At 48.6% G+C, this 23,903-nt stretch overlaps 1 protein-coding gene across 3 annotated transcripts in view; it reads right to left on the bottom strand.

Moving 5' to 3' along the window:
* The window catches only part of CDH13 (cadherin 13), a 1,087,951-nt gene that overhangs the window by 481,570 nt on the left and 582,478 nt on the right, over positions 1–23,903 (bottom strand). For all 3 annotated transcript variants that reach the window (XM_063945965.1, XM_063945966.1, XM_063945967.1), the window contains one exon: positions 3,263–3,415. In XM_063945965.1, coding sequence (XP_063802035.1) covers positions 3,263–3,415 — 153 coding nt within the window. The remainder of the gene's footprint in view (positions 1–3,262; positions 3,416–23,903) is intronic.

Raw genomic sequence — 23,903 nt, 5'->3', positions numbered from 1 at the left:
GAGGGAAATATGGCGCCCAGTGTGCTGAGGGAGATAGCTCCGCCCCTTTCCCGCGGCCTATTCTCCCGCTTTTTTCTGGATTCTGGCAGGGGTATTTACCTCATATATAGCCCCTGGGGCTATATATTGAGGTATTTTTGCCAGCCAAGGTGTTTTTATTGCTGCCTCAGGGCGCCCCCCCCCCCCCCAGCGCCCTGAACCCTCAGTGACCGGAGTGTGAAGTGTGAGAGGAGCAATGGCGCACAGCTGCAGTGCTGTGCGCTACCTTGGTGAAGACTGATGTCTTCATGCCGCCGATTTTCCGGACCATCTTCTTGCTTCTGGCTCTGTAAGGGGGACGGCGGCGCGGTTCCGGGACCGAACATCAAGGCTGGGCCTGCGGTCGATCCCTCTGGAGCCAATGGTGTCCAGTAGCCTAAGAAGCCCAATCCGGCTGCAAGCAGGTGAGTTCGCTTCTTCTCCCCTTAGTCTCTCGCTGCAGTGAGCCTGTTGCCAGCAGGTCTCACTGAAAATAATAAACCTAAGACTATCTTTCTTCTAAGAGCTCAGGAGAGCCCCTAGTGTGCATCCAACCTCGGCCGGGCACAAAATCTAACTGAGGCTTGGAGGAGGGTCATAGTGGGAGGAGCCAGTGCACACCAGGTAGTCCTAAATCTTTCTAGAGTGCCCAGCCTCCTTCGGAGCCCGCTATTCCCCATGGTCCTTTCGGAGTTCCCAGCATCCACTAGGACGTTAGAGAAATAATAATGCCCTAAATACACCATTTCTAACCCTTGAACATCTCCGGATTTAGGGCTGATACTGATGGTGGTATCTGATCATAATTCAGACGTTGTGTCCGGCCACACACAAAGCTCATCGGCCCTGGGCACTCTCCTGCACCTGCAAGGATCAGTCAGCATTTCCCCCAGACGGGGCAGAACTCTGCATCCCAGCCACCATCCTGATATCAGGAGCCATGTGCAAACGCGTGCCGTGCAGGGATATTTGCTCATAGAGGTCCATGGCGTCAGTTTTAGTGCATCTGTTACACACCTACCATTACATATTAGTGGAACCCATGTATAGACCTATAAAGTGTATGGACAGGCTTCTCTGCACAAATACACTGAATTTACTGCAAATCGCAATCATAATCATATAATGACACACACAGCAGGCCATACACAGACCACAGCACTTTCATACCCTCCAACATTTTACACATAAAAATCGGTACAAATTAGAAAAGGGGGCGTGGCTATGGGTAAAGGTGCGTGGCCACGCACCTTTTCCTATACTTTCAATGGAAGTTTGGAGAGCCAAAAATCGGTACAGACCGAAAAAAAAAGGTCCTGTACCTATTAAAAAGGTGCAGCTGGAGGGTATGCACTTTCTTATGTAAATATCTGCTAGGCTGACAGGAACAACTACTGTCATAACATACAACAAAGCACACCGTTCCGTGTTTACTAACACACATCCTACCAACATTCCTGAGCCTATAATATCGACCGTATATAGACCACGCCCCTTATTCCATGTGACCGATGAGTCAACACCCATTTTACTGACTCACGAAAAGTTGGGGTTACTCTTAGCAACCAATTGTGCATTACCATGACCGTATTCTTAAAATCACAATTGGTTGCTATAGGCAACAACATCTTATCTACATAAATTTCCGCCATTGTGTTTGCGGTTGGATTCATAAACCTTAGGCTGCAATATGATCATAAGAACTGCAGCATAGATCAATGCAGAGACAGCCCTTCGCACTTCTATGAAACTCAGCAAATAATACAGCAACCTATCCCATTAAAGCAGGGAGGTATTTTGTGGGTTGAACCAATATTCAGCCAATCAGTACACTAAGAATGTGGGACATATAACCGCCTCGTGCCTCGTGCAACTTGCTCCCTGTACATGGATGGGCTTGGCACACTGGAATATTAGTTAAGCCCAGAAATTGGCCACCTGTGCTGCGTGTAGGTGACTGGGACGACAAAAGACACAGGAAAGTATTCAGATAGGTAAAATAAAGACAATATAAGCTCCGCCCCCGATTAACTCAAACTCCACCCTGCCCAGGAGCTGCAATGGGGATAATCTTTGCCTCACTACGAGGTCCACAAATCAGGTCTCTCCCACATTTGGGAGGTGCAATCATAGTTTTAATAAATAGTCGCCTGATGCACAGGTAACTGTGGATGCAGTGCTGACCAGCAACTAATCAGATTCTATGTGTCATTTTTCTAGTACAGTTTTGGAGCTGAAAGTAAACGCCTCATTTGTTGCTCAGGGTAGAGTTTCGATACATTGGAACTAAACAGTAAACTGGAGACACAAGTACTTAGGTTTCAAATACACTATGGGGGTCATTCCGACCCGATCGCTCGCCGCAGTTTGTCGCAGCGCAGTGATCGGGTCGGAACTGCACAAGCGCCGGCGCCGCAGTACGCCGGCGCATGGCAGCCGTCATTGTCTAGCGATCGCCTCTGAGGTAGGTGGTCGCTGGGCGGGAGGGGGCTGGATGGCAGCGTTAAGCCGCCGTTTTAGGAGGAGCGGTCCGGCCAACGCAGGCGTGGCCAGACCATTGAAGGGGACGGGCCACGGTGACTGCGTGATGTCACACGCAGCGGCTGCAGGCCGGGGAGCGACGAGTAGCTCCCGGCCAGTACGCTAAAGCTGCGCTGGCCGGGAGCTACTCTTGAAGTGCAAAGGCATCACAGCTGTGCGATGCCTTTGCACTTCTGCGGGGGGTGAGGGGGGGGGGGGGGGGGAACTGACATGCGGGGCAGACTAGCCCTGTGCTGGGCGTACCCCCCACATGTCTGTGTGAATGATCGTAGCTGTGCTAAATTTAGAACAGCTACAATCAACTCGGAATGACCCCCTATAGTTCTAGTAAACTGGCACATACACGTAGCCTGTTACATCTCATTCCAATTATGGGAAATATAAGATTGTGCTTTAAAGATTGTAAAGATTGGGTGAAAAACAAGACTTTGGAAAACCATGATAATAGGCGTCAGAGCTCAGGGTTGCGAGAATAGTTTTCCATTTTCTCCTCCATGTCACACAATTGCTGGTGTGAAGTCAGGTTTGTAAAGCACCTGACATTGCAATGAACACGAGTTACCGTAGCGCAGCAATGGGGTAGGAGAATTCTATTGCAAGTCCTTGGTTAGCATCACAATGACGGAATTCCGATGCAATGAATGAGAATTGATACAGTAACAGTATTCAGCCATTGTCACCGAATGCGTCGCCTTTTACATACCTGATAAGTTGCGATGGCCTCTCTGTCGAGTGCCCTCGTCACCGAAACCTCTCCGGTATTTTCATTTATTCTGAATAAGCCCTTGGGTTCCTCATCCACGCCCTTTCCAAAAATGCGTAGCCTTGATCCCTGTATCCTGTCGCTCACCACAACCTGGAAGAGAAAATGACGCCAGTTTAATGACTGAGTCACAAGCGATTAATACAGCTTACGTGTATACAGCAAGACATCTCATTGTGTATCTTCCTAAAATGAGAAATGGCAAAATGGACCGTGGCTTACAGCGGAAGGATCCAAGTCCAACTAGTGGCCCGTGGGCCAGATCCAGCCCTACATTTCATGTTGTGACAGTATTTAAACATAGATGATTCATGCAGGGGCATTTAAAATATAGGGATGTATTTATCAAACTCATTTTATCCTTAACGTATGCGGTGATAAGTAGGGAGCCAAGAGGGGGGGCGCGGGAATATAGGTGGTCATTCCGAGTTGTTCGCGCGCTAGCAGTTTTTAGCAGCCGTGCAAACGCTATGCCGCCGCCCACTGGGAGTGTATTTTAGCTTAGCAGAAGTGCAAACGAAAGGATCGCAGAGCGGCGGCAAACTTTTTTGGTGCAGTTTTAGAGTAGCTCAAAACCTACTCAGCGCTTGCGATCACTTCAGACTGTTCAGTTCCTGTTTTGACATCACGAACACGCCCTGCGTTCGCCCAGCCACGCCTGCGTTTTTCCTGGCACGCCTGTGTTTTTCCGAACACTCCCTGAAAACGCCCACTTCATGTCACCCAGAAACACCCACTTCATGTCAATCACTCTGCGGCCAGCAGTGCGACTGAAAAGCTTCGCTAGACCTTGTGTGAAACTACATCGTTCATTGCAATAGTACGACGCGCGTGCACATTGCTCCGCATATGCATGTGCAGAAGTGCCGCTTTTTTTTGCCTCATTGCTGCTGAACGAATGAAAGCAGCTAGCGATCAACTCAGAATGACCACCATAATCTTATATTGATCCTCTAGTTTATTAGTATCTACCTCGCCCTAATTCTTCTCTACCCCTATAGCAGGATTCCCTCCTGTACCCATGATATATTTGAAAGCTTCTATTGAGCCCCCACTCGCCTCCTGCACTCCCAACTGTGCACTTCCCAAATCTAGCACTACTGTGCAGGACGCAATATGCAAATCACCAGCCTTCCGAGGCATTGAACATACAGACGCAGTAATGGGGTACTCCTGGGAAGACAGTCGGGGACAAGTTAAGAGGGGAGAGGGGATCTTTCTATAATTTAGAGCCCCATTCCTAAAATATATTAAATGACATTTAATTTTAAACATGACTTATATTGTTCCCAAACCATCCAATGCATCATCACCCTTATTAAATGAAATTCCTTATCAGTGCTTTTCACAGTGTTATTGGTGGTACTGCACATGCTCCGTAGCGGAGCGCAGGCATCTACGGGCGAATCCAAGTCATACGCATCTCAGTCACACCTACACGTGCACTGAATGAGCGTAGCGGGGTGTGTACGTAGGCTGATTGAGCGCTAAGTTGAGTGGGAATTGCGGACTATGCGAGGTCGGGGGGTATTTGCATAGATTTGTCTGACACCGGATGGATCTCCTGCGCCAGGTAGTGCGCGCTGATGATGACGATGGTTATTTGAACCACAACTCTGCATAAGGTCGAATCCCCGCTGTTCTGTCTGAGCACGCAGTGGAGGTGTAACTGCGTCAAACTAGGGTGCAACTTGTAACTCCAGCCAAGGGACAGCAGAATAACACTGTAGGTGACCGTGTCTGTACAATACAACGTTATAATATAATTCACCTTGTTTCTGTTTTATGTAATGTTGTTTATAACAGATTTACAGACTATGGTGTTTCTGTATATTACTGGCCCTCATCATCATCTTAGGACTGACATCATATACAATACATACAGTAGGATAACAGACACAAGGTATTATTGCAGGAAGACATTATACAGTATGTGTCAATCAATTCTATATTACCGGAGACCTCTCCAAGGACGCATTCTATTCAATAACCCTGACAATACACAGCGGCGTAACGCATGCTGAACGTCATTAATAGAGCCATGCACTGTTACATGTACCGTAGGTAGATTACGCTGTCGCCGTGTGACTGTGCGAGAGGCCCTGCTTTGTGGGACAACACGACGGATGTATTTGTAAAACGCCAGTTGGTACGCTACACACACGGCCGGGAACTGAGGAGGACGACATGTAAATGATAGTCCATTAATGAAGGAGTCCTTGTGTTCCGCAATTACTATTCATCAACGCCATGCCTTGTATCTTATACCAACAACTTGTAATACAGTAATACCCCTTTAACACTGCGCAAATTACCTGGTATCAACCCGGCGTATTGCTGGGTCGACACGGGTCGGCGTGCAGTGTGAAAGCGCCATGGCGGAATTCCCGGGTCACCTGACCCGGTAATTCAACCCGGGAATAAAGCAGTGTTAGTACCGGGTCAGTGGCGGAGTAAATGGGTTCCCGGGTCAATGCGACCCAGGACCTCTTCACTAGATCTGCTACTGGCGTTGCCCCCCCCCCCCCCCATGGCAACCCGTCCTTCCCCCAATGGCAACCCGTCCGGCACATTGCTGGGTTAGGGAAGCCTGCAGTAGCGTCCAATGCCGGATCCCACCCGGGAAGGACCCGTTTCCAATTCCCGGGTGGGATCCGGCATTTGCGGTGTGAAAGGGGTATTAGAGGACACTTCTACATGTACTGTAAGCAAAAGAACCCCTAAAGCCCCAAATGGGTGTTTTTCTATAGGACCCATGCAGGTGACCTATGGGCTCCTAGCTGCCATGTCACAGGATGGGTTTGAAAAATGACAGCTAGGAGCGGATTGGCCGGTACTTTATCTCCAGCAACTTTATCTCCATCCAAGTCTTTAGTACATAGACCCCTTAAACCGTTATGGTATTATTTATGTTTAGACCACGCCCGTCTTCCTATGCTTTATTATTAATGCATACTGATCTATAGTGGAAGTATGAGTCGCTCAACCGATATACCCGAGAATAGAATCTTTCAATTCATTAGTAACTAAAAGGCGCTATTGAGGCATGAGGCACCTTACAAGATGGTCCTCAATATGGTTCCCTGGCAATGGGTCCACTTCAATTGCCATAATCACTGCAAAAGGCTACACTAGTACATTCCCCTTGTATATACTGAATTGATGGGGTCTGCACCTGGCCCTAAAAGTGTATCTGGTCCGCAGTCTAGAGATGAGCGCCGGAAATTTTTCGGGTTTTGGTTTTGGGTTCGGTTCCGCGGCCGTGTTTTGGGTTCGACCGCATTTTGGCAAAACCTCACCAAATTTTTTTTGTCGGATTCGGGTGTGTTTTGGATTCGGGTGTTTTTTTCAAAAAACACTAAAAAACAGCTTAAATCATAGAATTTGGGGGTCATTTTGATCCCAAAGTATTATTAACCTCAAAAACCATAATTTACACTCATTTTCAGTCTATTCTGAATACCTCAAACCTCACAATATTATTTTTAGTCCTAAAATTTGCACCTAGGTCACTGGATGACTAAGCTAAGCGACCCAAGTGGCCGACACAAACACCGGGCCCATCTAGGAGTGGCACTGCAGTGTCACGCAGGATGTCCCTTCCAAAAAACCCTCCCCAAACAGCACATGACGCAAAGAAAAAAAGAGGCGCAATGAGGTAGCTGTGTGAGTAAGATAAGCGACCCTAGTGGCCGACACAAACACCGGGCCCATCTAGGAGTGGCACTGCAGTGTCACGCAGGATGTCCCTTCCAAAAAACCCTCCCCAAACAGCACATGACGCAAAGAAAAAAAGAGGCGCAATGAGGTAGCTGTGTGAGTAAGATAAGCGACCCTAGTGGCCGACACAAACACCGGGCCCATCTAGGAGTGGCACTGCAGTGTCACGCAGGATGTCCCTTCCAAAAAACCCTCCCCAAACAGCACATGACGCAAAGAAAAAAAAGAGGCGCAATGAGGTAGCTGTGTGAGTAAGATAAGCGACCCTAGTGGCCGACACAAACACCGGGCCCATCTAGGAGTGGCACTGCAGTGTCACGCAGGATGTCCCTTCCAAAAAACCCTCCCCAAACAGCACATGACGCAAAGAAAAAAAGAGGCGCAATGAGGTAGCTGTGTGAGTAAGATAAGCGACCCTAGTGGCCGACACAAACACCGGGCCCATCTAGGAGTGGCACTGCAGTGTCACGCAGGATGTCCCTTCCAAAAAACCCTCCCCAAACAGCACATGACGCAAAGAAAAAAAGAGGCGCAATGAGGTAGCTGTGTGAGTAAGATAAGCGACCCTAGTGGCCGACACAAACACCGGGCCCATCTAGGAGTGGCACTGCAGTGTCACGCAGGATGTCCCTTTCAAAAAACCCTCCCCAAACAGCACATGACGCAAAGAAAAAAAGAGGCGCAATGAGGTAGCTGTGTGAGTAAGATAAGCGACCCTAGTGGCCGACACAAACACCGGGCCCATCTAGGAGTGGCACTGCAGTGTCACGCAGGATGTCCCTTCCAAAAAACTCTCCCCAAACAGCACATGACGCAAAGAAAAAAAGAGGCGCAATGAGGTAGCTGTGTGAGTAAGATAAGCGACCCTAGTGGCCGACACAAACACCGGGCCCATCTAGGAGTGTCACTGCAGTGTCACGCAGGATGTCCCTTCCAAAAAACCCTCCCCAAACAGCACATGACGCAAAGAAAAAAAGAGGCACAATGAGGTAGCTGTGTGAGTAAGATAAGCGACCCTAGTGGCCGACACAAACACCGGGCCCATCTAGGAGTGTCACTGCAGTGTCACGCAGGATGTCCCTTCCAAAAAACCCTCCCCAAACAGCACATGACGCAAAGAAAAATTAAAGAAAAAAGAGGTGCAAGATGGAATTGTCCTTGGGCCCTCCCACCCACCCTTATGTTGTATAAACAGGACATGCACACTTTAACCAACCCATCATTTCAGTGACAGGGTCTGCCACACGACTGTGACTGAAATGACGGGTTGGTTTGGACCCCCACCAAAAAAGAAGCAATTAATCTCTCCTTGCACAAACTGGCTCTACAGAGGCAAGATGTCCACCTCATCATCATCCTCCGATATATCACCGTGTACATCCCCCTCCTCACAGATTATCAATTCGTCCCCACTGGAATCCACCATCTCAGCTCCCTGTGTACTTTGTGGAGGCAATTGCTGCTGGTCAATGTCTCCACGGAGGAATTGATTATAATTCATTTTAATGAACATCATCTTCTCCACATTTTCTGGATGTAACCTCGTACGCCGATTGCTGACAAGGTGAGCGGCGGCACTAAACACTCTTTCGGAGTACACACTTGTGGGAGGGCAACTTAGGTAGAATAAAGCCAGTTTGTGCAAGGGCCTCCAAATTGCCTCTTTTTCCTGCCAGTATAAGTACGGACTGTGTGACGTGCCTACTTGGATGCGGTCACTCATATAATCCTCCACCATTCTTTCAATGTTGAGAGAATCATATGCAGTGACAGTAGACGACATGTCCGTAATCGTTGTCAGGTCCTTCAGTCCGGACCAGATGTCAGCATCAGCAGTCGCTCCAGACTGCCCTGCATCACCGCCAGCGGGTGGGCTCGGAATTCTGAGCCTTTTCCTCGCACCCCCAGTTGCGGGAGAATGTGAAGGAGGAGATGTTGACAGGTCGCGTTCCGCTTGACTTGACAATTTTCTCACCAGCAGGTCTTTCAACCCCAGCAGACTTGTGTCTGCCGGAAAGAGAGATCCAAGGTAGGCTTTAAATCTAGGATCGAGCACGGTGGCCAAAATGTAGTGCTCTGATTTCAACAGATTGACCACCCGTGAATCCTTGTTAAGCGAATTAAGGGCTCCATCCACAAGTCCCACATGCCTAGCGGAATCGCTCCGTGTTAGCTCCTCCTTCAATGTCTCCAGCTTCTTCTGCAAAAGCCTGATGAGGGGAATGACCTGACTCAGGCTGGCAGTGTCTGAACTGACTTCACGTGTGGCAAGTTCAAAGGGCATCAGAACCTTGCACAACGTTGAAATCATTCTCCACTGCGCTTGAGACAGGTGCATTCCACCTCCTATATCGTGCTCAATTGTATAGGCTTGAATGGCCTTTTGCTGCTCCTCCAACCTCTGAAGCATATAGAGGGTTGAATTCCACCTCGTTACCACTTCTTGCTTCAGATGATGGCAGGGCAGGTTCAGTAGTTTTTGGTGGTGCTCCAGTCTTCTGTACGTGGTGCCTGTACGCCGAAAGTGTCCCGCAATTCTTCTGGCCACCGACAGCATCTCTTGCACGCCCCTGTCGTTTTTTAAATAATTCTGCACCACCAAATTCAAGGTATGTGCAAAACATGGGACGTGCTGGAATTTGCCCATATTTAATGCACACACAATATTGCTGGCGTTGTCCGATGCCACAAATCCACAGGAGAGTCCAATTGGGGTAAGCCATTCCGCGATGATCTTCCTCAGTTGCCGTAAGAGGTTTTCAGCTGTGTGCGTATTCTGGAAACTGGTGATACAAAGCGTAGCCTGCCTAGGAAAGAGTTGGCGTTTGCGAGATGCTGCTACTGGTGCCGCCGCTGCTGTTCTTGCGGCGGGAGTCCATACATCTACCCAGTGGGCTGTCACAGTCATATAGTCCTGACCCTGTCCTGCTCCACTTGTTCACATGTCCGTGGTTAAGTGGACATTGGGTACAGCTGCATTTTTTAGGACACTGGTGACTCTTTTTCTGAGGTCTGTGTACATTTTCGGTATCGCCTGCCTAGAGAAATGGAACCTAGATGGTATTTGGTACCGGGGACACAGTACCTCCAACAAGTCTCTAGTTGGCTCTGCAGTAATGATGGATACCGGAACCACGTTTCTCACCACCAAGGATGCCAAGGCCTCAGTTATCCGCTTTGCAGTAGGATGACTGCTGTGATATTTCATCTTCCTCGCAAAGGACTGTTGGACAGTCAATTGCTTGGTGGAAGTAGTAAAAGTGGTCTTACGACTTCCCCTCTGGGATGACCATCGACTCCCAGCAGCAACAACAGCAGCGCCAGCAGCAGTAGGCGTTACACGCAAGGATGCATCTGAGGAATCCCAGGCAGGAGAGGAATCGTCAGAATTGCCAGTGACATGGCCTGCAGGACTATTGGCATTCCTGGGGAAGGAGGAAATTGACACTGAGGGAGTTGGTGGGGTGGTTTGCGTGAGCTTGGTTACAAGAGGAAGGGATTTACTGGTCAGTGGACTGCTTCCGCTGTCACCCAAAGTTTTTGAACTTGTCACTGACTTATTATGAATGTGCTGCAGGTGACGTATAAGGGAGGATGTTCCGAGGTGGTTAACGTCCTTACCCCTACTTATTACAGCTTGACAAAGGCAACACACGGCTTGACACCTGTTGTCCGCATTTCTGTTGAAATACTTCCACACCGAAGAGCTGATTTTTTTGGTATTTTCACCAGGCATGTCAGTGGCCATATTCCTCCCACGGACAACAGGTGTCTCCCCGGGTGCCTGACTTAAACAAACCACCTCACCATCAGAATCCTCCTGGTCAATTTCCTCCCCAGCGCCAGCAACACCCATATCCTCCTCATCCTGGTGTACTTCAACACTGACATCTTCAATCTGACTATCAGGAACTGGACTGCGGGTGCTCCTTCCAGCACTTGCAGGGGGCGTGCAAATGGTGGAAGGCGCATGCTCTTCACGTCCAGTGTTGGGAAGGTCAGGCATCGCAACCGACACAATTGGACTCTCCTTGTGGATTTGGGATTTCGAAGAACGCACAGTTCTTTGCGGTGCTTTTGCCAGCTTGAGTCTTTTCAGTTTTCTAGCGAGAGGCTGAGTGCTTCCATCCTCATGTGAAGCTGAACCACTAGCCATGAACATAGGCCAGGGCCTCAGCCGTTCCTTGCCACTCCGTGTGGTAAATGGCATATTGGCAAGTTTACGCTTCTCCTCCGACAATTTTATTTTAGGTTTTGGAGTCCTTTTTTTACTGATATTTGGTGTTTTGGATTTGACATGCTCTGTACTATGACATTGGGCATCGGCCTTGGCAGACGACGTTGCTGGCATTTCATCGTCTCGGCCATGACTAGTGGCAGCAGCTTCAGCACGAGGTGGAAGTGGATCTTGATCTTTCCCTAATTTTGGAACCTCAACATTTTTGTTCTCCATATTTTAATAGGCACAACTAAAAGGCACCTCAGGTAAACAATGGAGATGGATGGATACTAGTATACTTATGGATGGACTGCCGAGTGCCGACACAGAGGTAGCTACAGCCGTGGACTAACGTACTGTGTCTGCTGCTAATATAGACTGGATGATTGATAATGAGATGAAATCAATATATATATGTATGTATATATAATATCACTAGTACTGCAGCCGGACAGGTAGATAATATATTTATTAGGTAATGATGACTGATGACGGACCTGCTGGACACTGTCAGCTCAGCAGCACCGCAGACTGCTACAGTAAGCTACTATACTCTATAGTAGTATGTACAATGAAGAAAGAAAAAAAAAAAAACACGGGTAGGTGGTATACAATTATGGATGGACTGCCGAGTTCCGACACAGAGGTAGCTACAGCCGTGGACTAACGTACTGTGTCTGCTGCTAATATAGACTGGATGATTGATAATGAGATGAAATCAATATATATATGTATGTATATATAATATCACTAGTACTGCAGCCGGACAGGTAGATAATATATTTATTAGGTAATGATGACTGATGACGGACCTGCTGGACACTGTCAGCTCAGCAGCACCGCAGACTGCTACAGTAAGCTACTATACTATAGTAGTATGTACAAAGAAGAACGAAAAAAAAAAAACCACGGGTAGGTGGTATACAATTATGGATGGACTGCTGAGTGCCGACACAGAGGTAGCTACAGCCGTGGACTAACGTACTGTGTCTGCTGCTAATATAGACTGGATGATTGATAATGAGATGAAATCAATATATATATGTATGTATATATAATATCACTAGTACTGCAGCCGGACAGGTAGATAATATATTTATTAGGTAATGATGACTGATGAAGGACCTGCTGGACACTGTCAGCTCAGCAGCACCGCAGACTGCTACAGTAAGCTACTATACTCTATAGTAGTATGTACAAAGAAGAAAGAAAAAAAAAAAACCACGGGTAGGTGGTATACAATTATGGATGGACTGCCGAGTGCCGACACAGAGGTAGCTACAGCCGTGGACTAACGTACTGTGTCTGCTGCTAATATAGAATCTAGACTGGATGATAAATTATTGATAATGAGATGAAATCAATATAATATCACTAGTACCTCAGCCGGACAGGTACTATATATATATTTATTATGTAATGACTGATGACGGACCTGCTGGACACTGTCAGGTCAGCACAGCACCGCAGACTGCTACAGTAAGCTACTATAGTAGTATGTATAAAGAAGAATGAAAAAAAAAAACCCACGGGTAGGTGGTATACAATATTATATATATATATATATATATTATATACAATTATATATATATATATATATATATATATATTAAACTGGTGGTGATTGATTATTAAACTGGTGGTCACTTCAGGACAGGTCACGTTGCAACTTGCAACTAGTACTCCGAGGCCTAAGCAGACAATCACAAAATATATTATTATACTGGTGGTCAGTGTGGTCACAACAATGGCAGTGTGGCACTGACTCTGGCAGCAAAAGTGTGCACTGTACGTTATATGTACTCCTGAGTCCTGCTCTCAGACTCTAACTGCTCCCCACTGTCAGTGTCTCCCCCACAAGTCAGATAATACACTTACAGTCACACTATCTAATCTATAAATATCACTTCAGCAAGTAGTATAGTAGTATACAGTAGTACTCCTCCTAATAATGCTCCCCGAAAATACTGTGTCTCTCTCTTCTCTAAACGGAGAGGACGCCAGCTACGTCCTCTCCCTATGACTCTCAATGCACGTGTGAAAATGGCGGCGACGCGCGGCTCCTTATATAGAATCCGAGTCTCGCGATAGAATCCGAGCCTCGCGAGAATCCGACAGCGTGATGATGACGTTCGGGCGCGCTCCGGTTAGCCGAGCAAGGCGGGAAGATCCGAGCCTGCTCGGACCCGTGTAAAAAACCTGAAGTTCGGGCGGGTTCGGATTCAGAGGAACCGAACCCGCTCATCTCTAGTCCGCACCTGGACCCACGAGTGTATCTGGTCCGCACCGGGGCCTCAAGGGGATCTGGTTCGCACCGGGGCCCCAAAGTGTATCTGGTCCGTACCAGCCCCCGAGAGTACCTGGTCAGCATCGGGCCCCCAAGTGTATCTGGTCCGTACCAGCCCCTGAGAGTACCTAGTCAGCATCGGGCCCCCCGAGTGTATCTGGTCCGCACCGGGGCCCCCAAGTGTATCTGGTTCGCACTGGGGCCCCCAAGTGTATCTGGTCCGTACCAGCCCCCGAGAGTACCTGGTCAGCATCGGGCCCCCAAGTGTATCTGGTCCGTACCAGCCCCTGAGAGTACCTTGTCAGCATCGGGCCCCCCGAGTGTATCTGGTCCGCACCGGGGCCCCCAAGTGTATCTGGTTCGCACTGGGGCCCCCAAGTGTATCTGGTCTGTACCAGCCCCCGAGAGTACCTGGTCAGCATCGGGCCCCCAAGTGTATCTGGTCTGTACCAGCCCCTGAGAGTACCTGGTCAGCATCGGGCCCCCCGAGTGTATCTGGTCCGCACCAGGGCCCCCAAGTGTTTCAGGCTTCCTAAGGGCAGCACATTACTCTTGATCTCAGTAGTAAATGAATGATAAAGACACCTACAGTATCTGTAATAACTTCTCAGCAGGCCTTTGAAACAAGTGCTGTATTACAAGCATCAACAAATAGATCTGACAACAAAGCAGTATGTAACTGGGGCTGCAGATGAAGGCTTGGGGGGCATCCAGTTGCCCATCACTGAACGGATATAAACAGGAAAACTGTAACTATTTGTTATAATAATATTTAAACCTTGCTGTATTTGAAACCTGCAGCGGCTGAAGATCAGCAGCACCCAGTACAGCCATTACAGAGAGCATTGCAGAAATACTGGGATGGAAATGATGATGTTTTGGAAATAAAACACATTAGTACAAGTCCTATATTGCCCATTTGAATCCCCAATGCGCCCGCTGGCCACTTTTCATGCGCTGTAGGGAACGTGTGTAGAAAGATGGCCCCTCTGCATCATAGTTCAGACTCAGAACCAGACTTTACTTTACAGTCACCACGCCAGATAAATGCTTCCATCGTCCCCGAGTGCTGCTAAGTTATTCATCCCTGTGGCTGACGCACATGTTCTCGGTGGTGGCAGGCTAACGGGGACGCTTACAGGCAGAACTCCGCCAAATACGTGTAATTAGGGGACTGTGCGGCAGATTTACTAAGCCTATAACTGGCATATTAATCAATAGAATTTTTTGTAAAATAATGTGAAAAAGGGTGTGTGTGTATATATATATATATATATATATATATATATATATATATATATATAATACCGGAGGGAGTCCAGTGATAATAATGCTTGAGAAAACGTTATCTGGGCTACCCTCCGGTCCCCCTACTTCTGCACAGCCTTCTCTGCCTGCTGGCAGTGAAGTCTGAGCTCCAGGGGCGTATCTACAGAGGAGGGGGCCCGTGTTCACCTTCGGGTGGGCCCCCTCCTCTGTACGGCGCTGTAGACTCCGGCGCTGCGGCCATTTTGTCTGCGTTTTCTGCCGCGACCCGAGCGCCCGCCGCTGGACTCCGGAAAGGTAAGTATTAAAATGGGTGCAGTGTGTGCGGTGTAGGCCCCCCCTGGACACACTGCACCCTTTATAGAAACGCCAGTGCTGAGCTCGGCTCCGGCCCCTGTGGTCAGCTATGTGCTGGACACGCAGGCTGGTCACTGTGTGTGCAACGCTCAGGGTGTTTTTCACAAAACATACCTCGGGCGGTTCTGTGCCAGGATCCGCAGGGACAGAGCTTTCTAGCAAGATCTGTTCCTGGTTGCAATGAATATTACATCCCTACAAATGAATTCAATTACCGGATTGCAGATTTGGGCAAAATTATCCTATCCCGTCCGCATCTTACAGTAGATGCAGAGTGTGATAAATCTGCCTTTCAAGGGCGGTATATACTAGAGGGAAAATGCGGCCAAAAATCCAAACACGGATGTTTTTGGAATTTGCACGCATTTGCCATATGTACCAAGCTCCACCGGTGGATAACGCCATCCTTATGTTGCATTACCTATGGGCTTTCTTTCGCATTGTCCCTCCCAGCACCCCCGGCAGCCGCCGCTTCGCGCAGCGCACGCGCAGACTGCTTCTACCGCAAAGGACAGCTCTCATCGGGAGGTCTGTCCTTTGCGCATTTTTAGGTACATACCAGCATTAATCACACCATTATGTACCCAGCAAATGGCGGGACATACCGCATCCACTGGCGTATCTATAATGGTTGCAAGGTGTGCGGCGCACATGCGCCCCTGTGAGTCAACTGCACGGCCGGAGAGGAGGAGGCCAAATCGGAGGCTGCACACGAGCCCGCCCCTCTCTTAATGCGCCTCTGACGACGCTGATTTGGTGCTTGGTACAACCCGCTCTCAGTCCCCAAATTAGTACTATGGTTGTTAAGTAGCAAACAGCACGTATTCGGGATTGGGGAATTTCTAGGCCCCCTTAATGATTTTTCGTTAAAAAAATATAAACCCTTAAACACAACAGGAACCATCAATCAAGGGATTAAAGAAAATATTTTTGGCTTTATAATCAGACCAATGATACATAGAAACCTCTTAATCTTAAAAGCAGGGCAATTGAAAAGTGAGAGACAATCTGCACATTCGGATGACAAACGGCCATCTTTTATATGACGCATCTTAAGGCGCGCTATCAAATTTCCAGCCGCCTATTTATCTAATGCTTAATGGCTAGAGAACTGTCATTACTTTTAAACACCGAGTTATATTTCCTTCTCTGCCGCTTTTATCTGTTCACCTCATAAATATTTTAAGCTCAAAAGGTGGTATTCATCTCTCAGGAGCAATGAGGCAATAAGCCCTGACTGGCCATGAAAGGGACGCCTCGGCCAGTGCTTTTAATCATTAAACCTTGGATTTAATCAGTCAATATGCCACAGAACAAAGCTGAAGGCAGGCGTTCAGGGGTCTGCCGATCAATAAAGCTCCGAGATACAAAATGACAAAATGTTTCCACCTTCATGCCGAAACTCCAACACGGTACAGCAAAGGCGGAACATGCACACAAAACCATATCCTCTGACACAAAACAAAACACTTAATGTGAGGTTATTGGAAAAATGGTGGGTGTCTCTATTAGGAGAGTAAAGCCATCATGCTGCTTAATTCTATTAATCCAGAGAAAGCCATTTACAATCTAACAAAAACTCACATAAGTGGATAATTGGTTAAATAATGTTTTCTATTTTCTTTGGGAAAAATATTCATCAACCCACAGTGACACTTTAAGGACAAATCCAAATAAACACTGCTGCCCCCACGCATCGTACTGCAGCCTGGCCAGTGTTTACAGTACGTACTAATGTGCGGGTTTATAGAGGTGAAGATGTTGCCCACAGCAACCAATCTGATGTACTTATTTAGCTAGCACCTTCTAGAAGATAATAGCTAGAATCTGATTGGTTGCTATGTTCTATAAACCCGCACTTTCGCAAATAAGATCCAATTGAGAAAGCACAAACACGGAACGGCCGTCCTGGAGACAGAGGGCGCCCACTGTGCACTAGCGGATCACCCCAGCAGCACAGCGATGTAGCTCTACCACAATCTAGAACACCAGCGGTCAGGGGCGGATTGGGAACTGAGAGTGGCCCTGGAAAATTCTGTAGTAGTGGCCTTGGTATTCCGTGAAACCATGGTGACCACACCACCCCTCACATGTCAACAAACAAAACAGGCCCCACGTGCGCATCGGCCCACCGGGGATCTTCCCTGCGGCCCGTATGGCCAATCCACCCCTGGTTTTTAAGGGGTAAAGCTGGATCCCTTCGAACTCTGCATCAGATCCAGCTGAGACCCCATCGTATATGAACCCAAATTACAAGGGACGTAATTATTATATTGTTTTTGTCCTGTGTGGTGCATTGGAGCATTATTTGGAGTGCTTCACACTAGGATGCTATATATGGCTCTAGCCCAGGCATGTCCAAACTGCGGCCCTCCAGCTCTTGAGAAACTACACATCCCAGCATGCCCTGACACAGCTAAAGCATTCTCTGACAGCAAAACTGTGTCAGGGCATGCTGGGATATGTAGTTTCACAACAGCTGGAGGGACGCAGTTTGGACATGACTGCTCTAGCCTTTTAGAGCGAACACTTGTATATGCTTGCGATCACTATTCACTTCTTACGTAAACAGTTACCACACTATTTTAATCTTTGTTCTCCCTGCCTATGGTCCATGATACACATTTAATATCTGGGAGTGAAGAAGGTCAAGGAAAGACAGAGTTAAGGACCCTGCTGTCTCCTACAGGAAACGTTTTACACTCAGCTGTACTACATGGTTGGTGTAATTACTCTGGGGTGTGTGAAGGATAAAAGGATTGTGGGATCCAGTGGGCGGGGCTTCTGACGCTGACTAGCAGCCGGACGATAGGTAGGGCTGGTGGGGCATAGAGTCAGGAAGCCATCTCATGTACACAAATGTGATGTTATAACATTTGTGATGAGTAAAGAAGCCATTTGACTAAGCCAATCGGTGTGAAGAGTCATTAATTTGTAAGTAGATCTTTATAAGCTTAACATATGACAAAAATAGCTACACACAAATCAGATAACGGCAGACAAGGAAAACAACAAAAGCAAAGACAGTTAAGGGCGGGGGCATGAACCAGCGAAAACCATCTGATTCTTTACATTCTAAGCAATAGAACCAGGTAGATATATCCAGGCAGAGACCTTTCCAGTCATCCATTGCAGAGACTGCAATATCTGACATGACCGTATGCTGACACTAGGCAGATGTACTAAGCAAGCCTAAACGCCCATACACACGGTGAGATTCAGGCTATGCCCGATTCTCACTATGCGACAGGGGCTAGGTCGGCACATAGTCAGTATCGCAAGCACACTCATTATGTGCTTGCGATACTGACTATGTGCGCTTTTGGCTAAGTGTAAATTTTGACTATCTCTTCTATAGAGATAGTCAAAATTGACTTGCCTGCACAGTCTATCTATGCTTGTGATGCCGACCGCGCGGGACCGCGCATCTGGATCGAATCGGGATCGCAAGGCGACTTTCACCTTGCGATCTGCACTAACTTTTCTTACAATTTTGACTATATAGTCAAAATTGTAAGAAAATATCTCCCCGTGTGTGTACACACCATTAGAGAGAGATAAAGTGGACAGATATAAAGTAGTAGCCAATCAGCTCTCAACTGTCATTTTTCAAACACAGCCTGTGACATGAGAGTTAGGAGAAGATCGGCTGGTACTTTATCTCTCTTCAAGGCTTAGATGACTTATTGTTAACAAGGACTACTTGTACTGTGAGCTTGGTATAGTAGAGTACCGTATATACTCGAGTATAAGTCGACCCGAATATAAGCCGAGGCACCTAATTTTACCACAAAAAACTGGGAAAAATTACTGACTCGAGTATATACCTAGGGTGGGAAATGCGCGGTGCCAGGGGTTTTCATGCTCAGGGTGTCATGATCGTTGCCAGGGGTTTCATGCGGTAGGTGTTATGCTTGTTGCCAGGGGGTAATGCTTGTTGCTAGGGTTGTGCCCCCAGTGCCACATATACCCCCAGTGACAGATATCCCCCCCCCCCAGTGCCAGATAAAAACATGCCCCCGTTGCTTTGCCCCCAGTAGTTATGCCCCCTCTTTCTTTCCCCCCAGTAGTTGTGCCCCCTCTTTCATTGCCCCCAGTAGTTATGCCCTCTCTTTCTTTTCCCCCAGTAGTTGTGCCCCCTCTTTCATTGCCCCCAGTAGTTATGTCCTCTCTTTCTTTGCCCCCAGTAGTTATGCCCCCTCTTTCTTTTCCCCCAGTAGTTGTGCCCCCTCTTTCATTGCCCCCAGTAGTTATGCCCTCTCTTTCTTTGCCCCCAGTAGTTGTGCCCCCTTTCTTTGCCCCCAGTAGTTGTGCCACCTCGTTCTTTGCCCCCTGTCGCTGTGCCCCCGTCGCCGCTTACAAACACACACACACACACAAAAACAATACTTACCACTGCCCCGCTCCTGCTTCCCGACCGCTTCTTCTGCTGCTGCTGTGCTGCTCCGCTCTGTCTGGCCGCCCGCTCCGGCGCCCGCTCATCTCTATGGGAGAGACGTCATGACGTCTCTCCCATAGCAACGCCGCACAGACACTAGAGGTCAATAATGACCTCTAGTGTCTGTCCCTGGAGCCGGCTGCAGCGGACGCCCACACAGCCCACGGCGTCTGCTGCAGCCGTTGACTCGAGTATAAGCCGAGGGGGGCTTTTTCAGCATAGAAAAATGTGCTGAAAAAGTCGGCTTATACTCGAGTACATACGGTAATTAAAGAGCCCAAAATGTGGGTCAGTTGGTTATCTGAGCCAAATATCACATCTGTCAACACGCAATGATCCCGGGACATTCCTACCATGTGTGTATAGGTGACCCCACAGAAAGGCCCCAGCTCCAACAAGCTGCGGGAACATCAGGACACGTTGTGTAAAACATTAGGGGCTGTTTCTGTAGTTGTGGGCAGCAACGGAAACCTGATTTAATACTTTATGCTAATGCTAGTAATGCACTTCCACCAATGCCACACTAGGTACAAGAGATCCGTGATCCACAGGCTTCCCTTCAATCCCACAAGCCGGTGTGCGTGTGCGATTTAAGAAAGGAGTGGGCCCGTGTGAAGTCTCTCTCCGGTCCCCTCTTCTCTAGCAGTCACCATATTCGTGTGGAGTTTGTGAGGCCAAACGCTATTAGACTCTAGTGCTGTCCTAAAGTCTACAGTGCAGGTCTCCGGGGAAACGGTGCGGCGTCCATTTTCCTGACAATTTCCCAACTGCATACGCGCAAAATGCCTAGAAAATGGACGCCATTTTCCTAGTGATTTTGCAGTAATGCCTCTGGGAGGGCACAAACAAAATTCTGTGGTAAGTGGAGCCTGCGAACCTACCGCAGACTGCAAAGCAAATACCCCCGGACACTGCTACAAGCCTGCGGCTGAATGAATATGCCCCATCATGTGTCTCAATGACAGAAGTGCTGTTTGAGCAAACGTGAGTGAATTGTAGAATCTTTTCCCAATGTGCATCTTCAGAGGTGATCGCACCTCATTGTGGCAAAGCTTGGACAAATTTTGGAAGGCCATTGTACCTTTGCAGTTTACACATCTATGAAATTATCATGTGGTATCGCGACCTTAGAGGAACGCCATTTCCCAGAGAGGGTCGATCACTTATTGTTTAATTTGGCAGCAAGATTGGTTCTCCTGGATCAGGAAGATCTAACCCAGGCCCGCAAAGCTGTTTGTGTCAGTGAGACACGCCGCCGCTCAGTCCGGCGGCAACGTGTCTCAGCTGTCAGGACAGGGAGGAGAGCGCGGCTATGTCGGGCGGCGGCGGCGTGTAGGACTTCAAACCAGCCGCCGGTTCGTGAGCCAATCAGAGCTCGCGGACCGGCAGCCAATCAGGAGCCGCTGTTGCCGGTCCGCGAGCTCTGATTGGCTCACGAACCGGCGGCTGGTTTGAAGTCCTACATGCCGCCGCCCGACATAGCCGCGCTCTTCTCCCTGTCCTGACCCCCTGACAGCTGAGACATGCCGCCGGATGGAGCAGCAGCAGCAGCGGTAAGCAGCACTGTGGGGGCATTTGTATACCTGGCACTGTGGGGGCATTTGTATACCTGGCACTGTGGGGGGCATTTGTATTCCTGGCACTGTGGGGGGCATTTGTATACCTGGCACCAGTGGCGGATCCAGGGGGGGGCACTCGGGCCCATGCCCCCCCTGTCATTTCTGGCCTCCGTCCCATTCTCCCCCTGTGCCGCACAGGGAGATGACGGGCGCCCGCTGAGATTGTGTTACCAGCGGGAGCTCGTCTCACTGCACAGCGGCAGCCGGAGACAGGAGCTCAGTACTGAGCTCCGGCTTCCGGCGCTGTCACTGTGCGCTATGGGAGAGACGTCAGTCATGACGTCTCTCTCATAGTGCTGAGTGACTGAGGAGCGGACGCCCAGGGAGGAGGAGGACTGCAGCGGCGCGGGAACGGGGCTCGGTAAGTATGTTTTTTTCTTCCTTAATGCAGCGGGGGCATCTCCTGGGGGCAAACTACGGGGGACATTACTACTGGGGGGGCATCAACAAGGGGCATTACTACTGGGGGGGCAAACTACTGGGGGCATTATAACTGGGGGGCATCTACTGGGGGCATCACTACTGAGGGGTCATCTATTGGGGGCAGCTACTGGGGGACATTTTTACTGGGGGCCATCTACTGGGAGTATTACCACAGGGGGGTCATCTATTGGGGCAAACTCGTAGGGGGCATTATTACTGGGGGGTCATCTATTGGGGGCAGCTACTGGGGCATTATTACTGGGGGGGCATCTACTGAGGGCATTACTACTGGGGGGTCATCTATTGGGGGCAGCTACTGGGGCATTATTACTGGGGGGCATCTACTGGGGGCATTACTACTGGGGGGGTCATCTATTGGGGGCAGCTACTGGGGGACATTTTTACTGGGGGGCATCTACTGGGGGCATTATTACTGGGGGGAATCTACTGGGGGCATTACTACTGGGAGGTCATCTATTGGGGGCAAACTCATAATGGGCATTACTACTGGGGGCAAACTACTGGAGGACATTATTACTGGGGGGCATCTACTGGGGGCAAACTACTGGGGGACTATTACTGGGGGCCAACTACAAAGGTGCCAACTACTGGCGGCGTAACTACAGGGGCATTACTACTGGTGGCTTAACTACAGGGGCATTACTACTTGGGGGCTAAACTACAGGGGGGCCAAACTACTGGGGGCTTAACTACAGGGGCCAAACTATTGGGTGATAACTACAGGGGCCAAACTACTGGGGGCATTACTACTGTAGGCTAAGCTACAAGGGGGCATAACTACAGGGACTAAACTACAATGGGGCAAACTACAGGGGGGCATTACTACTGGTGGCTAAACTACTGGGGGCATTACCACTGGGAGGCTAAACTAAAGGGGGGGGGGGTAAACTACTGGGGTCATGACTGCAGGGGAATTACCACTGGGGACATAATGACTGGGGGCATTACTACAGGCAACATTACTACTGGGGGCAATACGGGCATTGCAAAAGGGGCACCACTACTTGGGGGTCTATATAAGGGGCACTACCAGTACAGTGGACATTGCATAATGAGCGCTACAACTGTGGGCATTGTATAAGAAGCGCCACCTCACATGCACCGAAGCCGCACGCGAATGTACTTGCCCCTTCCATGGTGCCCCCCCTATCATTTTCTTCTGGATCCGCCCCTGCCTGGCACTGTGGGGGCATTTGTATACCTGGCACTGTGGGGGGCATTTGTATTCCTGGCACTGTGAGGGCATTTGTATACCTGGCACTGTGGGGGCATTTGTATACATTGGCACTGTGGGGGCATTTGTATACCTGGCACTGTGGGGGCATTTGTATACCTGGCACTGTGGGGGCATTTGTGGATCTGGCACTGCACTATTGGGGGCACATGTGTATCACGTCCCATTTCAATTGTCCACACCTTTTTTTTTTGGGCGTGCGCACACAGTACCTCAAACGGGCAGACCTACTGGGGGGTAGTGTAATTTTTTAAGTTGAGAATTTTTGTATGGCCCCCGAAGGATTTTATAAATATACAAATGGCCCTTGGTAGAAAAAAGGTTCCCCACCCCTGATCTAACCGGTCTCGTAAAACTCTAAATTGACTCTCATTCTACCAGTAATAACATTTCCTGAAAACTCTACCTGAATTGAGTTTTTAGGTTGAAAAGATGGTTTTCTAGGCGCAAAATTCCTGCAACACAATCTTCCCATTCTTCTATTGCTTTGTTGCTACACACTGTATTTAAAACCAGCTTAGACAGCAAAGGTCGGGGTAGGACTGTGAAAACCTGAGGCCACATTCTGCTGGAGAAACGTGCCGCTTGGAATATTTTGGAGTCATTTCATTGACACATACAGTAGAAACTGAACATACATGGCTTTAAGAAGTAATAAAATAATTTACTGTATAACTACAGCCTATACTTTATAACTATAGCCTGTTACTACTGGAAAACTCCATATGTACATAGCTGTGCATGGTGTAAATATGCATGAAACAATTTGCAGTGTATTCATATAACTAACACAGGATAATAATAATTATATTCACAGACGAATGGTGACGGAATGTGTTTCGTAGACAAAAATAAGATTTTACTTACCGATAAATCTATTTCTCGTAGTCCGTAGTGGATGCTGGGGACTCCGTCAGGACCATGGGGATTAGCGGCTCCGCAGGAGACAGGGCACAAAACTAAAGCTTTAGGATCAGGTGGTGTGCACTGGCTCCTC

The sequence above is a fragment of the Pseudophryne corroboree genome, chromosome 11, assembly GCF_028390025.1.
Source record: "Pseudophryne corroboree isolate aPseCor3 chromosome 11, aPseCor3.hap2, whole genome shotgun sequence".
NCBI classification, from domain to species: Eukaryota; Metazoa; Chordata; class Amphibia; order Anura; family Myobatrachidae; genus Pseudophryne; species Pseudophryne corroboree.
The sequence above is the reverse complement of the archived record's forward strand: the minus strand, read 5'-3'. Positions and strand labels throughout refer to the sequence as shown.